At 45.8% G+C, this 19,633-nt stretch overlaps 1 protein-coding gene across 9 annotated transcripts in view; it reads right to left on the minus strand.

Annotated features, from left to right (window-relative positions):
* Nucleotides 1–19,633, minus strand: part of nedd4l (NEDD4 like E3 ubiquitin protein ligase) — a 577,353-nt gene that overhangs the window by 167,506 nt on the left and 390,214 nt on the right. For all 9 annotated transcript variants that reach the window (XM_085974389.1, XM_085974354.1, XM_085974372.1 and 6 more), the window contains one exon: nucleotides 11,306–11,356. In XM_085974389.1, coding sequence (XP_085830515.1) covers nucleotides 11,306–11,356 — 51 coding nt within the window. The remainder of the gene's footprint in view (nucleotides 1–11,305; nucleotides 11,357–19,633) is intronic.

Raw genomic sequence — 19,633 nt, forward strand, 5'->3', positions numbered from 1 at the left:
AGAGGTGTAAATGGGAATGGCAGAAGCGTCAACAGCTGCTGTGTGGAAAAGATAGGGGCCGAGGTTATGGTCTGAATTTGTTAACTCGATGTTGAGTCCAGACGGCTGTAAAATGCCTAATTGAAAGATGAGGTGCTGTTCCTCGAGCTTACGTTGAGCTTCATTGGAACAGTGTAAGAGGCTGAGGACAGAGAAGTCAGAGTGGGAGTGGAGCAGAGAATTAAAGTAACAGGTGACCGGAAGCTCGGGGTCATCCGTACGGACTGAACGGCAGTGTTCTGCAAAGCGGTCACCCAATCTGTGTTTAGTCTCCCCAATGTACAGGAGCAGCGAATACAGTATACTAAATTGCAAGAAGTGCAATTAAATCTCTGTTTAACCTGAAAGGAGTGTTTGAGGCCCTGGACAGTGGGAAAGGAGGAGGTAAAAGGGCAGGTGTTGCATCTCCTGCGCTTGCACGGGAAGGTGCCGGGCGAAGGGGAAGGGGTGCTGGGGGTGATAGGGGAGTGGACTAGGGTGTCTCGGAGGGACGGTCCCTACGGAATGCTGAAAGGGAAGGGGAGGGGAAGATGCGTTTGGTGGTGGGATCACGTTGGAGGTGGCGGAAATGGCGGAGGATGATCCGTTGAATGTGGAGGCTGGTGGGGTGAAAGGTGAGGACAAGGGGAACCCTATCGTGGTTCCGGGAGGATGGGGTAGGGGTGAGGGCAGAAGTGCGGGAGATAGAACGGACACGGTCGAGGACCGTGTCAACCACGGTAGAGGGGAATCCTCGGTTGAGGAAAAAGGAAGACATGTTGGAAGCACTGGTGTGGAAGGTGGCATCGTCGGAGCAGATGTGGCGGAGACGGAGAAACTGGGAGAATGGAATAGAGTCCTTACAGGAGGTGGGGTGGGAGAAAGTGTAGTCCAGGTAGCTGTGGGAGTCAGTGGGCTTGTAGTGAATGTTGGTCAATAACCTATCCCCAGAGATGGAGACGGAGAAGTCGAGGAAGGGAACGGAAAAGTCGGAGATGGACCATGTGCAGGTGAGGGAAGGGTGGAAATTGGAGGCAAAGTGAATGAAATTGTCTAGTTCTGGGCGAGAGCAGGAAACGGCACCGATACAGTCATCAATGTACCGGAAAAAGGGGTGAAGGAGGGGACCCGAGTAGGACTGGAACAAAGAGTGTTCCACATATCCCACGAAAAGGCAGGCATAGCTAGGACCCCTGCGGGTACCCATAGCAACACCTATAATTTGGAGGAAATGAGTGGAGTCAAAGGAGAAGCTGTTCAATGTGGGAACAAGTTCAGCCAGGTGGAGGAGGGTGGTGGAGGATGGTGACTGGTCGGGCCTCTGTTCAAGGAAGAAGCGGAGCGCCCGCAGGCCATCCTGGTGGGGGGATGGAGGTGTAGAGGGATTGTACATCCATGGTGAAAAGGAGGCGGTTGGGGCCAGGAAACTGTTAAAGTGGCGGAGGGCATCAGAAGAGTCGCGGATGTAGGTGGGAAGAGACTGGACAAGGGGAGAAAAGAGTCGAGATAGGAAGAGATAAGTTCCATGGGGCAAGAACTGGCTGAAATGATGGGTCTACCAGGGCAGTCCAGTTTGTGGATCTTGGGAAGGAGGTAGAAGCGGGCTGTGCGGGGTTGGGGAACTATGAGGTTGGCGGCTGTGGGGGGGAACGATCTCCAGAGGAGATGAGGTCAGTGACGGTCTTGGAAATGGTGGTTTGATGTTTGGTAGGGGGGTCATGGTCCAGGTGGAGGTAGGAGGTGGTGTCGGAGAGTTGGCATTCAGCTTCTGTTAGGTAGAGGTCGGTTCGCCAAACAACAACAGCACCACCCTTGTCAACAGGTTTAATGACAATGTCGGGGTTGGATCTGAGAGAATGGAGTGCTGCAAGTTCAGAGGGAGGTAGGTTGGACTGACAGAGGAGCAGAGAAATGGAGACGGCCGATGTCACGGCAGCAGTTTGCAATGAGAAGAACTAGAGAGGGGTAAGAGGCCAGAGGGAGGGGTCCAGGTAGAGCGAGAATTCTGAAAGCAGGAGAGTCAGCCGTGTGGGGGGGGGGGGGAAGACTCCTGGCCAAAGAAGTGGGCACGGTGACAAAGGCAGCGGAAAAAGTGCTCGGCATCGTGCCGAGCTCGAAATTCATTGAGGTGGGGGTGTAAGGGGATGAAGCTCAGGATCAGAGAGGGGAAGGTCAGAAGTAATAGTGAAAACATGGCAGGGGGTGAGATTGGGAGAAGGGGGGGTCAGAGAAAAGTGAAGGGGAAGAAGGTTCCGGAGGGGCGTTGGTGTTCAAGAGTTAATGAAGCTTATGATCCTCGACATCGGCAAGGAAGAAAAAAAGATTGTTGAAGCGTCGGATGAGTCGAAGGATGAAATGGAACTGTGGACCCGGACAGCTTTGAGATAAAGTGTGTCGGTGCTGCTGAAGAGAAGGGTCGAGTGTGTTCATGTGGCGCCACATGGCATTGAGCATGGATCTCAAGATGCGGCAAGAGCAGTAGTTTGAGGAATGATGAATATCTTTTTTTTAAATTTGTTCATCGGAAGTGGGCGTCACTGGCAAGGCCAGCTTTTATTGCCCATCCCTAATTGCCTTTGTGAAGGCGCCTTCTTGAGCTGCTGCAGTCTGTGTGGGGAAGGTACTTCCACAGTGCTGTTAGGGAGGGAATTCCAGGATTTTTGACCCAGCGACGATGAAGGAACGGCGATATACTTCCAAGTCAAGATGGTGTGTGATTTGGAGGGGCACTTGGAGGTAGTGGTGTACCCATGCGCCTGCTGCCCTTGTCCTTCTAGGTGGTAGATGTCGCGGGTATGGGAGGTGCTGCCGAAGAAGCCTTGGCGGGTAGCTGCAGTGCATCTTGCAGATGGTAAACACTGCAGCCACGGTACGCCGGTGGTGGAGGGAGTGAATGTTTAAGGTGGTGGATGGGGTGCCAATCAAGCAGGTTGCTTTGTCTTGGATGGTGTCGAGCTTCTTGAGTGTTGTTGGAGCTGCACTCATCCATCACACTCCTAACTTTTGCCTTGTAGATGGTGGAAAAACTTTGGGGAGTCAGGAGGTGAAACACTCACCACAGGATACCCAGCCTCTGACCTGCTCCTGTTGCCACAGTATTTATCTGGCTGGTCCAGTTAAGTTTCTGGTCAATGGTGACCACCAGGATGTTGATGGTGGAGGATTCGGCAATGGTAAGGCCATTGAATGTCAAGGGGCAGTGGTTAGACGCTCGCTTATTGGAGGTAGTCATTGCCTGGCACTCGTGTGGTGTGAATGTTACCTGCCACTTATCAGCCCAAGCCCGAATATCGTCCAGGTCTTGCTGCATGCTGGCATGGACTGCTTCTTTATCTGAGGAGTTGCGAATGAAACATAGAAACATAGAAGAGAGGAGCAGGAGTAGGCCATTCTGCCCCTCGAGCCTGCTCCGCCATTCAATGCGATCATGGCTGATCATCCAAATTCAGTACCCGGTCCCTGCTTTCTCCCCATAACCCTTGATCCCTTTAGCCTTAAGAAATATATCCAACTCCTTCTTGAATATATTTAATGTATTGGCCTCTACTGCCTTCTGTGGTAGAGAATTCCACAGGTTCACCACTCTCTGGGTGGAGAAATTCCTCCTCATTTCTGTCGTAAATGGCCTACCCCTTATCCTTAGACTGTGACCCCTGGTTCTGGACTCCCCGACCATCGGGAACATCCTTCCTGCATCTAGTCTGTCCAGTCCTGTCCTGTCAGAATGTTATAAGTTTCAATGAGATCCCCTCTCATTCTTCTAAACTCCAGCGAGTACAAGCCCAATCGTCCCAATCTCTCCTCATACGTCATTCCTGCCATCCCAGGTATCAGCCTGGTGAATCTTCGCTGAACTCCTTCCATGGCAAGAACATCCTTCCTCAGATAAGGCGACCAAAACTGCACACAATACTCAAGATGTGGTCTCACCAAGGCCCTGTACAACTGCAGCAAGACATCCTTGTTCCTGTACTCAAACCCTCTCGCTACGAAGGCCAACATACCATTTGCCTTCTTAACCACCTGCTGCACCTGCATGCTTACCTTCAGCAACTGGTGCACAACGACACCTAGGTCTCGTTGCACTTCCCCTTCTCCCAATCTATTGCCATTCAGATAATAATCTGCCTTCCTGTTTTTGCCACCAAAGTGGATAACCTCACATTTATCCATGTTATATTGCATCTGCCATGCTTCTGCCCAATCACCCAACCTGTCCAAATCATCCTGGAGTTTCTCGGCATCCTCCTCACAGCACACACGCCCACCCAGCTTTGTGCCGTCTGCAAATTTGGATATATTACATCTAGTTCCCCTGTCTAGATCATTAATATATATTGTGAATAGCTGGGGTCCAAGGACTGATCCCTGCGGTACCCCACTAGTCACTGCCTGCCACTCGGAAAAAGACCCGTTTATTCCAACTCTTTGCTTTCTATCTGCCAACCAGTTCTCTATCCAAGTCAATACCTTGCCCCCAGTCCCATGTGCCTTAACTTTACATGCTAATCTCTTATGCGGGACCTTATCGAAAGCCTTCTGAAAGTCCAAATACACCACATCCACTGGTTCTCCCTTATCTATTTTACTAGTTACATCCTCAAAAAATTCCAGTAGATTAGTCAAGCACGGTTTACCTTTTGTAAATCCATGTTGACTTTGTCCGATCCTGTCTGTTTTCCAAGTGCTCTGCTATTACATCTTTTATAATGGACTCTAGCATTTTCCCCACTACCGATGTCAGGCTTACCGGTCTGTAATTCCCCATTTTCTCTCTACCACCTTTTTTGAATAGTGGCACTGTACACTGTGCAATCCTCAGCGAACATCCCTACTTCTGACCTTATGTTGGAGGGAAGGTCATTGATGAAGCAGCTGAAGATGGTTGGGCCTAGGACACTGCCCTGAGGAACTCAGCGATGTCTTGGGGCTGTGATGATTGACCTCCAACCAGCACAACCATCTTCCTTTTTGTTAGGTATGACTCCAGCCAGTGGAGAGTTTTCCCCCGAATTCCCATTGACTTCAGTATTACTAGGGCTCCTTGATGCCACACTCGGTCAAATGTTGCCTCGATGTCAAGGGCAGTCACTCTCACCTCACCTCTGGAATTCAGCTCTTCTGTCCATGTTTGGACCAAGGCTGTAATGAGGTCTGGAGCTGAGTGGTCCTGGTGGATCCCAAACTGGGCATCAGTGAGCAGGCTATTGGTGAGCAAGTGCTGCTTGATAGCACTGTCGATGACACCTTCTATCACTTTGCTGATAATTGAGAGTAGACTGATGGTGCGGTAATTGGCTGGATTGGATTTGTCCTGCTTTTTGTGGACAGGACATATTTGGGCAGTTTTCCACATTGTCAGATAAATGCCAGTGTTATAGTTCTGGAGGACAAGTCTTTAGCACAGCAGCCGGATGTTGTCGGGGCCCACAGCCGTTGCTGTATCCAGTACGCTCAGCCGTTTCTTGATATCACGTGGAGTGACTAGAATTGGCTGAAGACTGGCTTCTGTGCTGGTGGGGACCTCAGGAGGATGCCGATATGCATCATCCACTTGGCACTTCTGACTGAAGATGGTAGCTGTCGTGTATTGATTGCGAGTTTGACACCAGTTAATACGGTAATGTAATGTGCATGGCATTATGGGAATTACCCGGGAAAGCAGCAGTCAGCCATTTTACAAATAAAGTAAAGATCACAGTTATAAGCCTGTCTGCCTGATTCTATGCTTTAATGCGTACATACAACAGTAGCAAACACTTCAGTTTTGTCTTTTGCACTCACGAGCTGGGCTCTACCATCATGGAGGATGGGGATGTTCATGGAGCCTCCTCCTCCAGTTGGTTGTTTAATGGTCCACCACCATTCATGACTGGCTGTGGCAGGACTGCAGAGCTTTGATCTGATCCGTTGATTGTGGGATCGCTTAGCTCTGTCTATAGCATGCATGCAATCATGAGTTGGCACCGCATTTTTAGGTACGCCTGGTGCTACTCCTAGCTTGCTTTTCCGCACTCCTGATTGAACCAGGGTTGGTCCCCTGGCTCGATGGTAATGGTAGAGTGAGGGATATGCCAGGCCATGAGGTTACAGATTGTGGTGGAATACAATTCTGCTGCTGCTGATGGCTCACAGCACCTCATGGATGCCCAGTTCTGAGCAGCTAGGTCTGTTCTGAATCTATCCCATTTAGCACGGTGGTAGTGCCGCACGATGGAGGGTGTCCTCAGTGTGAAGACGGGACTTTGTCTCCACAATGACTGTATGGTGGTCACTGCTACCAATGCTGTCATGGACAGATGCATCTGCGACAGGTAGATTGGTGAGGATGAGGTCAAGTAGATTTTTCCCTCGTGTTGGTTCTCTCACCACCTGTCGCAGGCCCAGACTGGCAGCTATGTCCTTCAGGACTCAGCCAGCTCGGTCAGTAGTGGTACTACCGAGCCACTCTTGGGGATGGACATTGAAGTCCCCCACCCAGAGTACATTCTGTGCCCTTGCTACTCTCAGTGCTTCTTCCAAGTGGTGTTCAACATGGAGGAGTACCGATTCATCAGCCGAGGGAGGGCAGTAGGTGGTAATCAGCAAGAGGTTTCCTTGCCCATGCTTGACCTGAAGCCGTGAGACTTCATGGGGTCCAGAGTCAATGTTGAGGACTCCCAGGGATTCTCCTTCCCGACTGTATACCACTGTGCCACCACCCCTGGTGGGTCTGTCCTGCCGGTGAGACAGGACATACCCAGGGATGGTGATGGAGGAGTTTGGGACATTGACTGAAAGGTATGATTCTGTGAGTATGACTATGTCAGGCTGTTGCTTGACTAGTCTGTGGGACAGCTCTCCCAATTTTGGCACAAGTCTCCAGATGTTGGTGAAGAGGACTTTGCAGGTTCGACTGGGCTGGGTGTGCCATTGTCATGTCCATAGCCGGTGCAGAGGTCAATACCAGGTGGTCCATCCGTTTTTTTTAATTATTGTTTTTCGTAGTTTTTTTTTACAACTGAGTGGCCTGCTAGGCCATTTCAGAGGACAGTCAAAAGTCAAACACATTTCTGTGGGTCACATATTGGCCAAACCAGGTAACGATGGCAGCTTTCCTTCCCTAAAGAACATTAGTGAACCAGGTGGGTTTTTATGACAATCCGATAGTTTCATAGTCACCATTACTGATACTAGCTTTTAATTCCAGATTTATTTAATTAACTGAATTTTATTTCCACAGCTGTTATGCTGGGATTTGAACTCACGGTGGTCCTGTTTGAGAAGCCTATCATTGCAAGCTAAATTTTAGGAAACAAAGCATCTACTGGGGCAACGAGTGGGTTTACATGGTTTCCCTTTCTATATAAAAGCACTAGCTAATCTGATTCATCATCGGTCTCTGCTGGCTACCAGGGTCTTGAGAAGCAAGTTTCAACAGTTTCATATTCAGTGCAAATCCACAGCACATGATTAATCATTTAGCAACATACCTCAGAGACAAGAATGGCCTGTTTAAAAAAAATGGAAAAATCCATACAGGTGCAAAGAGATGCTCTTCTCCTGTTGAGGTGCAGTGAAGGGAGCCTCAAGACCATTGTTGCTTGTTATCCTATGGTAATCTTTTAACCTTTCACTTAGAAAATAGGAAAGCTATTTTTTTCCCCCCTGTCTCGGGCTTTTTTCCCATTTGGCTTATTTCATTACTTTCCTAAAACCATCAATATCTCCACCATTGATCCAAAAAGTGCTGGCATTCTTTATTAGTTTTATTTAACTGCATGATACAGAAAAGGTAAATCATTTATTACTGCCATCTATATTACATATACTTCTGCATATGTGCCCCTTTCACTGTCTCGAATTTGTCACACTGCTTGTCCAACATCCAGTACTGGAGGAGCAGAAATTTCCTCCAACTAAATATTGGGAAGACCAAAGTCGTCTCAGCTGCTCTGCTGCTGGAACTCTCAGCCATGCCTCTGCTCTCTCTAGACTTGACTATTCCATTCTTCTCCTGGCTGCTCTCCCATTTTCCACCCTCCATAAACTTGAACTTATCCAAAACTCTGTTACCCGTATCCTAACTCACATCAAGTGCAGTTCACCTCGTTGGCTCCCAATCCGGCAACACCTCAATTTTAAAATTCTCATCCTTGTTTTCAAATCTCTCCATGGCCTCGCCCCATCCCACCTTCTCTGTAACCTCCTTAAGCCTGACAATTCCACCCCCCTCCCCCCACCCTCTATCTCTGCGCTCCTCCAATCCTGGCCTTTTGAGCATCCCCAATATTAATCGCTTCACCACTAGCAGCCGTGCTTACAGCTGCCGAGGCCCCAAACTCTAGAATTCCCTCCCTAAACCTCTCCGCCTCCCTACCTCTCTCTCCTCCTTTAAGACGCTCCTTAAAACCTACCTCTTTGACCAAGCTTTGAGTCATCTGTCCCAATAGCTCCTAATAGTTCTGTAGAACGCTGACTCTGTTTCTCTCTCCACGGATGTTGCCTGGCCTGCTGAGTTTTTCCAGTGTTTTCTGTTGTTATTTTGGATTTCCAGCATCCGCAGTATTTTGCTATCCTAATAGTTCCTTATGTGGCTCAGTGTCAAATTTTGTTTGATAATGCTCCTGTGAAATGACTTGGGATGTTTTACTGTGTTAAAGGCACTACATAAATGCAAATTGGTTTTATTGTTGCAAGGGAATTTGCATAGATGCACAACTCAAAAATCCCCCTCCCTAAAATCCATTACCACTATATAAGACAAGGGTAATCATTAAAATAGTGTTGTGCTTACTCATTAATTTGAATTTGGCAGAGGAATTTGCTGGAACTGCAATAGGATCAGTTTGGCAGCCAAAGCATGTGTGATGATCTCACCGTGACTTTACTTGTTTATAATTTGTACTGATAACAGGCTGCAACACATTGAACTCCAAGAACAAAAAATACCAGATAAAATAAGTTCCTTTTGTGATCATTTTGATTTCATAATACGAGGTATGAGAGTACTCTACCCTCTGCAACCAGCCTCCATGTTCAACTTTAGAATATTCTGCACATATTTAATCCTGAAATGATGTGAAGTGTTTGATTAAATTGTCAGGCTATTTTTTGCCATGGATATAACCATCATTGGAGACTTAGATGGGATCCATTCAAAGTATTTAAGATTATTAAAGACAATGTCAAAATGAAAGTTGATAGTGTGGTTAAGCTGATGGGGACAGTTAGAACTGGGGCGGGGGTCATCTACATAAGCAGAGAGTAAACTTGGGCATCTGGAAGTTAAAGGTGGGATTTGCTGGTTATTCAGCTCCTGCTAAGTCTGCAGGTTCAGTACTGAACTTGCTAACTGTGCTAAAGATGCCATGGTTGAGACTCTGTGCTCAGCCACCACATACAATATTTAATCTGCACCCAGCGCACAGCTAGTGGGAGCTGAACTGCAGCAATTCACTGAGATTTTAATTGCTGATGATTGTTGTCAATTAAATCTGTTTAAGGTTTACACTCATGAATATGATCACTCATCTACTTTGAATGATCAAATGCTGGAATAAATTTTTCATCTTGTACGCATGTATGTATGCCAATTCGTTTCTTTGGCATTTTTGTGCAGTGTAACAATAGCTGCTTAATTTTTTAAAGGCAAGAAGCATTTCAATCGATGCAAGTCTCAAAAAATATTTGAATACGTGTTACTTCAGTAAGAGAAAAAAGAAACACAAGTCTTGTTCCATCAATTACACTATTTCAAACCAACTGGTTTGCACAAATACTCCAAGAAACTAGATTCAAATTCAACCAGCATGTTGTAATAGAGCTCCAGATGTCAATGTCCCAATCTCAGCCATGCCATAGTGGGAATGTGTAAGCATCAATCATTCACTTACATGCAGGAATGTTCCAAAATGGGTTGGTGGCACCCAATGACCAGATGATCTGTGTGTAACTTAACCCAGACCTCCAATATGAAGCAGGAGAACCAAAGTAAGGAAAAAAGGGAGGAAAGGAAGCCCATATTCAAGATAGGATCATTAAATCCTTGCTGCTTATTTCCAGCATTTTCTTTTCTTGTTTCAGATTTCTTGCAATTACAGTTTTTAAATTTAGAAATGTTACCATTCTGTGTGTTAAAATCAATGCTGAATGGGGAAAAAATTGCTATGTGCATATACCTCGATCATCTGTGGACCAAAAAATGTTACAATAAAACAGGAGTCTGTAAATCAAAGATACATTCTACTACTGTACCCTGTCAACACAGTTGACAGTTGAAAAGCAGAAACCAAAGTGGAAAAAAATAGCCCCATGCAGCCACAGCTCCAGATTGATAAGAGCTTTTCAAGATAAGGTTAAAACTTGGCCTGCACTTCTAAGTTGGAAATAGATGACTAGAAATGTTAACAATGGGCCTATTTATATAAAGTGGTTACCTTGTGCCAATTGGTGTTGGCTCATTTGTCAACTGGTTTTAATACTTCAATACTCAAATACTGCAGTCCGATAATAAAAGATTAATTAACAAATAATTGGGTTGGTGCAAATTGGCATAGCAAGGTGAACTGACAACAGAATTAGTCAATAAAACCAAACATTTTCTTACTTACATGTCACATCAATGGAAATGTTACCAATTATTTGAGGTCTCAAATTGCAGTATGACATCTGATTTTTTTAAGGAATTTATCACGATTAAACCTCTGTGCCACAGTTATATTCTTCAAAGACAGTTTTCACCATGTCTCGAGTGTTCAACTAACTACTACTTCTTACCTTTGATCTCTCCAGCTTAAATCTTTTATTTATTAACATTATTTGTTTGAATATCTTATCAAACCCCTGTCACAACTTTACTCTTTTATTGCTACTAATAAAGTGATCATTGCTCCTCTGAACTTTCCTCTCTTGTTTCTGCTAGGCTGCTTGTGTATAATCCTCCACATTTCCTCCTCCTTGCATCCTGTATTGAACCAGAGATTCATCACACTGTTTTCTACTCCAAGAAAATTAACCTCCTTAATTGCCTCAGTTTTCCATTTCTTCTACAATTTGCAAGTTCAAGCTTCATGTCATCCAATGCCAGCTTATCTTCTACTCTTTTCAACCATGGTGGTTTCCTGCACTCTGGGCCTTCATCCTTCTCTTGAGTTTTTCAATAACCTAATGTTTTAATAGGATCAAAAGGTGGTACGCATGTCTGAATTTGATATATGGTTAAATAGGGTGGTTGAGCAACCACCGCTTTTCTTGTGTGTTCAGCCCCAAGGAGACTATATGCTAATTCCCCCAATCAACAACTCACCGGTAAGTGGTTAAGAGGCACATCAACTTGGCCCAGGAAATCATCTCTTGTCTGTAAAAAAAAAACAGAACATCTTTAATAAGAATTATTATGGAACTCTGAAAAATTAATTAAAACTGCAAACTTAACCCAAGAGAATTATAATCTAAATTAGTCATTTAATCTAAAATACAAAAGTAGAAATAATTTAGGTAAGCGCAAGAGAGGAATCGGAGGTGAGGTAACCGGATAGTTGTGTCACTGCAAATACAGCCACTACACAGTGGCTTTATAAGTCAGTAAAGATCCACTTAGATGATGAATGCAATGGGTCCATCTCTAGTTGGCTACCGTTGTGCTGGGTGGAAGCTTGTTTTCCAGTTCTGCATTCCAATCATGGTATCTGCAAAGCTACATTTGACTGCAAAATCCTACAGAAACTCCTCTGAGAGGAAAGACTTAACACATTTTTATTCCCAGTTTCTCTCGATGAAGTATGCTCCTTTAAAGGCTCTGCGAATCAAAACATCACATTTCCAATTGCTCAAGCCTGTGCTACTTTTACTGCTTTGCTTGAAACACTGTTCAAGCTTTAGTAAGGTTTGGGAATCAAATTTATATTTAACAATGCTCACCTATGCTAAACACAATGTCACGGGTAAACTACATTTAATTTTAAATGTAATCCTTGTGGTGCAGTCTATCGCACTTCATTTCACTGCACTATGGGGGCTCCGTACATATTGTAGATCTCGGCCAGATCATTGGCAGCAAGACCCTCCCTAAAAAGAGGAGGGAATTTACAGTTGCAGGTCAAGATACTCAAGAACGTGCAATATGATTTTCAAGAGAAAGCTGGATTGATGGGGGGGACTCGGTTCAGTTTTTGCCAAGGAGGCAGGAAAAGGAACACAGTGGTCCTTAAAGTTAGGAATCAAGTGCTTATGGTGGTGAGGCTATGTATGAATCTACGATAAACTGACGATCCGTAGACTCTGAATGGAGGGGACTTGATGGGCAGAGTGGCCTTTACTGAAGAACTCTACTGAAGAGATTGAAGAGTTCACAGGTTAGACTGTGTTAGAATGTAGCAATACATCTTCAGTACAGATAATATAAACAGAATCATAGAATGGTTACAGCACAGGAGGCGGCCATTCGGCCCGTTGAGCCTGTGCCGGCTCTCTGCAAGAGAACTTCAGCTAGTCCCACTCCCCCGCCCTTTCCCCATAGCCCTGCAAATATTTTTCCTTCAGCTACTTATCCAATTCTGTTTTGAAAACCAGGATTGAAGTACAAATATACAAATCACAAAAAGTTGCGACACAGGTTAGCAAGGTCATAAAAAAAGCAAATCAAGCACTAGGGTTTATTTCTAGAGGGATAGAATTGAAAAGTAGAGAAGTTATGCTGAACCTGTATTGAACCCTGGTTAGACCACACAGAGTACTGCGTACAGTTCTGGTCGCCATATTATAAAAAGGATACAGAGGCACTGGAGAGGGCGCAGAGAAGATTTACAAGGATGATGCCAGAAATGCGAGGGTATACATATCAGGAAAGGATGAACAGGCTGAGTCTCTTTGCTCTTGAAAAAAGGCTGAAGGGTGAACTTAGAAGTCTTTAAAATTATGAAAAATGTTGATAGAGTGGATACAAAGAGAGTGTTTCCACTTGTGGGCAAGAGCATAACTAGAGGCCATCAATGTAATATAGTCACCAAGAAATCCAATAGGGAATTCAGAGAAACTTCTTTACCCAAAGAGTGGTGAGAATGTGGAACTCGCTGCTACAGGGAGTGGTTGAAGCAAATACTAGAGGTGCATTTAAGGGGAGGCTGGACAAGCATATGAGGGAAAAAGGAATAGAGGATTCTGCTGATAGATTTAGATGAGGAAAGACGGGAGGAGGCTCGTGTGGAGCACAAACGCCGGCATGGGCTGGTTGGGCCGAATGGCCTGTTTCTGTGCTGTATATCCTATGTAATCCTGTGCATCTGCCTCCACCACCCTTTCAGGCAGTGCATTCCAGATCATAACCACTCGCTGCGTAAAAAAGTTTCCCCTCATGTCACCTTTGGTTCTTCTGCCAATCACCTTCAATCTGTGTCCTCTGGCTCTCGACCCTTCTCCCAATGGGAACAGTTTCTCTCTATCTACTCTGTCTAGACCCCTCATAATTTTGAACACCTCTAGCAAATCTCCTCTCAACTTTCTCTGCTCTAAAGAGAACAATCTCAGCTTCTCCAGTCAAGCCACGTAACTGAAGTCCCTCATCCTTGGAAATCTTTTCTGTAAATCGTTCCTAAAATGCGGTGCCCAGAATTGGACACAATACTCCAGTTGAGGTCGAACCAGTGTTTTATAAAAGGTTTATAAAAGGCATCAGGCAACGGAACCCTGTGTGAGAACCTCTCTGGATATGTCGAGGGCATCCTGAAACCCATCGTACAGGGAACCCCCAGCTTCTGTCGCGACACTGCAGACTTCTTACAGAAGCTCAGCACCCACGGACCAGTTGAACCAGGAACACTCCTCGCCACGATGGACGTCTCGGCACTCTACACCAGTATCCCCCACGATGACGGCATCGCTGCGACAGCCTCAGTACTCAACACCAACAACAGCCAATCTCCAGACGCCATCCTACAACTCATCCGCTTCATCCTTGACCACAATGTCTTCACCTTCAACAACCAGTTCTTTACCCAAACACACGGAACAGCCATGGGGACCAAATTCGCACCCCAATACGCAAACATCTTCATGCACAAGTTCGAGCAAGGCTTCTTCGCTGCACAGGATCTCCAACCAACGCTATACACCAGATACATCGACAACATTTTCTTCCTATGGACCCACGGCGAAGAATCACTGAAAAGACTACACGATAACATCAACAAGTTCCATCCCACCATCAAACTCACCATGGACTACTCCTCAGAATCAGTCTCATTCCTGGACACACGAATCTCCATCAAAGACGGACACCTCAGCACTTCACTCTACCGCAAGCCCACGGACAACCTCACGATGCTTCACTTCTCCAGCTTCCACCCTAACCACGTTAAAGAAGCCATCCCCTATGGACAAGCCCTGCGAATACACAGGATCTGCTCAGACGAGGAGGAACGCGATGGACACCTACAGACACTGAAAGACGCCCTTGTAAGAACGGGATATGACGCTCGACTCGTCGATCGACAGTTCCGACGGGCCACAGCGAAAAATCGCATAGACCTCCTCAGAAGACAAACATGGGACACAACCAACAGAGTACCCTTCGTCGTCCAGTACTTCCCCGGAGCGGAGAAACTACGCCATGTTCTTCGCAGCCTTCAACATGTCATCGATGACGACGAACACCTCGCTAAGGCCATCCCCACACCTCCACTACTCGCTTTCAAACAGCCGCCTAACCTCAAACAGACCATCGTTCGCAGCAAATTACCCAGCCTTCAGGAGAACAGCGACCACGACACCACACAACCCTGCCACAGCAACCTCTGCAAGACATGCCAGATCATCAACACAGATACCATCATCACACGTGAGGACACCACCCACCAGGTACATGGTACATACTCATGTGACTCGGCCAACGTTGTCTACCTCATGCGTTGCAGGAAAGGATGCCCTGGAGCATGGTACATCGACGAGACCATGCAGACACTGCGACAACGGATGAACGGACACCGCGCAACAATCACCAGGCAGGAGTGTTCCCTCCCAGTCGGGGAACACTTCAGCAGTCAAGGACATTCAGCCTCCGATCTTCGGGTAAGCATTCTCCAAGGTGGCCTTCGAGACACACGACAACGCAAAATCGTCGAGCAGAAACTGATAGCCAAGTTCCGCACCCATGAGGACGGCCTCAACCGAGATCTTGGGTTCATGTCACGCTACATGTAACCCCACCTGATGCAGGGTCATCCAGACTCGAGTCGACATTGGCTTGTTCTCTCTACACAGATGCGGCCGGACCTGCTGTGATTTCCAGCCAAAAAAATGTTTTTTGTTTTTCATACAGACCCCAGCATCTGCAATATTTGACCCCTTGTGACCCCACCTCATTGTTCTTTGATGTAATGTTTTCCTGACTGACCTGTTTGGACACCATTCACACCTTTGACTGCTGTGATTATCTCTCTGCCGAGGTGTGATAAATGGCAGTTGGAAAGGTTACCTGTAAACATCTGACATGATTCTCTGACTATATAAGCTGTGTCTTTATGCATTTCTCCACTTCACCTGAAGAAGGAGCAGCGCTCCGAAAGCTTGTGATTTCAAATAAAGCTGTTGGACTATAACCTGGTGTTGTGTGACTTCTTACATTATAAAAGGTTCATCATAACTTCCTTGCTTTTGTACTCTATGCCTCTATTTATGAAACCCAGGATCCCGTACGCTTTTTTTAACCGCTTTCTCAACCTGCCCTGCCACCTTCAACAATTTGTGCACATATACCCCCAGATCTCTCTGCTCATAAGCCCCCTTTAGAATTTAGAACATAGGGTCTAATGAGAGGGAGGAACTGAAAGAAATCAGTATTTGTAGGGAAATGGTGTTAGGGAAATTGACAGGATTGAAGGCTGATAAATCCCCAGGGCCTGATAATCTACATCCTAGGGTACTTAAGGAAGTGGCCCTAGAAATAGTAGATGCATTGCTGGTCATCTTCCAAAATTCGATAGTCTCTGGAACAGTTCCCATGGATTGGAGGGTAGTTAACGTTACCCCACTATTCAAAAAAGGTGGTAGAGAGAAAACGGGGAATTACAGACCTAACATCGGTAGTGGGAAAAATGCTAGAGTCCATTATAAAGGATGTAATAGCAGAGCACTTGGAAAGCAGTGACAGGATCGGACAAAGTCAACATGGATTTACAAAAGGTAAATCGTGCTCGATTAATCGACTGGAATTTTTTGAGGATGTAACTGGTAGAATAGATAAGGGAGAACCAGTGGATGTGGTGTATTTGGACCTTCAGAAGGCTTTCGATAAGGTCCCGCATAAGAGATTAGCGTGTGATTGGGGGCAAGGTACTGACTTGGATAGAGAACTGGTTGGCAGACAGGAAGCAAAGAGTTGGAATAAACGGGTCTTTTTCCGAGTGGCAGGCAGTGACTAGTGGGGTACCGCAGGGATCGGTCCTAGGACCCCAGCTATTTACAATATATATAAATGATCCAGACGAGGGAACTAGATGTAATATCTTCAAGTTTGCAGACGACACAAAGCTGGGTGTGCTGTGAGGAGGATGCCGAGAAACTCCAGTATGATTTGGACAGGTTGGGCGATTATACTGCATCTGCCATGCTTCTGCCTAATGTGGATAAATGCAAGGTTATCCACTTTGATGGCAAAAACAGGAAGGCAGATTATTATCTGAACGGCAATAGATTGGGAGAAGGGGAAGCGCAATGAGACCTGGGTGTCTTTGTGCACCAGTCGCTGAAGGTAAGCATGCAGGTGCAGCAGGCAGTTAAGGCGGCAAATGGTATGTTGGCCTTCGTAGCGAGAGGGTTCGAGTACAAGAACAAGGATGTCTTGCTGCAGTTGTACAGAGCCTTGGTGAGACCACACCTTGAGTATTGTGGGCAGTTTTGGTCGCCTTATCTGAGGAAGGATGTTCTTGCCATGGAGAGAGTGCAGCGAAGATTCACCAGGCTGATACCTGGGATGGCAGGAATGACATATGAGGAGGCATTGGGTCGACTGGGCTTGTACTCGCTGGAGTTTAGAAGAATGAGAGGGGATCTCATTGAAGCTTATAAAATTCTAACAGGACTGGACAGACTGGATGCAGGAAGGATGTTCCCGATGGCTGGGGAGTCCAGAACCAGGGGTCACAGTCTAAGGATAAGGGGGAAGCCATTTAGGACAGAGATGAGGAGGAATTTCTTCACCCAGAGAGTGGTGAACCTGTGAAATTCTCTACCACAGAAGGCAGTGGAGGCCAATTCATTAAATATATTCAAGAAGGAGTTGGATATATTTCTTAAGGCTAAAGGGATCAAGGGATATGGGGAGAAGGCAGGGACAGGCTACTGAATTTGGATGATCAGCCAAGATCTCATTGAATGATGGAGTAGGCTCGAGGGGCCGAATGGCCTACTCCTGCTCCTATGTTTCTATGTACCCTTTAGTTTACATTGCATCTCCTCATTCTTCCTACCAAAATGTATCACTTCACACTTTTCTGCATTAAATTTAATCTGCCATGTGTCTGCCCATTCCACCAGCCTGTATATGCCCTCTTGAAGTCTATCACTGTCTTCCTCACTCTTCACTATACTTCCAAATTTTGTGTCATCTGCAAATTTTAAAATTGTGCCCTGTACACCCAAGTCCAAGTTGTTAATATATATCAAGAAAAGCAGTGGTTCTAGTACTGACCCCTGGGGAACACCACTATATACCTTCCTCCAGTCCGAAAAGCAATCGTTCACCACCACTCTCTGTTTCCTGTCACTTAGCCAATTTCGTATCCATGCTGCCACTGTCCCTTTTATTCCATGGGTTTCAACTTTGCTGGCAAGCCTTTTATGTGGCACTTTATCAAATGCCTTTTGGAAGCCCATGTACACCATGTCAACCGCATTGCCCTCATCAACCCTCTCTTTTACCTCATCAAAAAACTCGATCAAGTTGGTTAAACACAATTTGCCTTTTAAGAAATCCTGCTGGCTTTCCTTAATTAATCCACGCTTGTCCAAGTGACTGTTAATTTTGTCCCAGTATTGTTTCTAAAAGCTTACCCACTACCGAGGTTAAACTGACTGGCCTGTAGTTGCTGTGTTTATCCTTGCACACTTTTCTGAACAAGGGTGTAACATTTGCAATTCTCCAGTCCTCTGGCACCACCCCTGTATCCAAGGAGGATTGGAAGATTATGGCCAGCACCTCCGCAATTTCCACCCTTACCTCCCTCAGCATCCTAGGGTGCATCCCATCCGGTCCTGGTGACTTATCTACTTTAAGTACAGCCAGCATTTCTAGTACCGCATCTTTTATCAAATTTTATCCCATCCAGTATCTCCACTACCTCCTCTTTCACTATGACTTTGGCAGCAGCATCTTCTTTGGCAAAGAGAGATGCAAAGTACTCATTTAGTACCTCAGCCATGCCCTCTGCCTCCATGCGTAGGTCTCCTTTTTGGTCCCACCCCTCCTCTTGCTAACTGTTTATTATTTATATGCCTATAGACGACTTTTGAATTCCCTTTTATGTTAGCTGCCAGTCTAGGCTCATACTTTCTCTTCGCCCCTCTTATTTCCTTTTTCACTTAACCTCTGTACTTTCTTTATTCAGCCTTGTTCTTGCTTGTTTTCTCAACCTGACATCAGTCATACGCCCCCTTTTTCTGCTTCATCTTACCTTCTATCTCTTTGGTCATCCAGGGAGCTCTGGCTTTGGTTGCCCCACCTTTCCCCCTCGTGGGGATGTACTTCGACTGTATCCACACCATATCCTCTTTAAAGGAAGCCCATTGTTTGATTACAGTTTTGCCTGCCAATCTTAGATTCCAATTTACCCGGACCAGATCCATTCTCAACCCACTGAAATTGGCCCTCCTCCAATTAAGTATTTTTACTCTAGATTGCTCTTTGTCCTTTTCCATAGCTAATCTAAATCTCATGATACTATGATCACTCTCCCCTAAATGTTCTCCTACTGACACTTGCTCCAGTTGACCCACGTCATTCTTCAGAACCAGATCCAGCAATGCCTCCTTCCTCGTTGGGCCGGAAACGTACTGATTAAGAATGTTCTCCTGAACACTTCAGAAATTCTTCCCCAGCTCTGCCCTTTACACTATTACTATCCCAGTCTATATTAGGATAATTGAAGTCCCCCATTATCACTACTCTATAATTTCCCTGCAAATTTGCTCCTCTATATCTTTCCCACTAGTTGGTGGCCTACAGAATACACCTAATGGTGTAATGGCACCTCTATTATTTCTTAACTCTAACCAAATCGATTCTGTCCTTGACCCCTCCAGGACATCCTCTCTCTCCAGCACTGTAATATTCTCCTTAATCAGTACTGCCACCCACCTCCCTTCTTTCCTTCCCTATCTTTCTTGAACACCTTTTAGCCAGGAATATTTAGTATGAAATCCTGCCCGTTTTTGAGCCAGATCTCCATTATCAAGCCAGGTCTCCGTTATCGCCACAACAAAATATTCCCATGTGTCTATTTGTGCCTGCAGCTCACCAACCTTATTTACCACACTTCGTGCATGCATTGTAAACCTATCTTAGACCTTCTGGTATATGCTCTTAGTCCAACCCCACCTAATACCATACTATTTCTTACTCTAGTGCTATCTGTCTCTCCCA

Source organism: Somniosus microcephalus, chromosome 2 (assembly GCF_052327205.1).
Source record: "Somniosus microcephalus isolate GS21.2 chromosome 2, FLI_Smic_1.0, whole genome shotgun sequence".
NCBI lineage: Eukaryota > Metazoa > Chordata > Chondrichthyes > Squaliformes > Somniosidae > Somniosus > Somniosus microcephalus.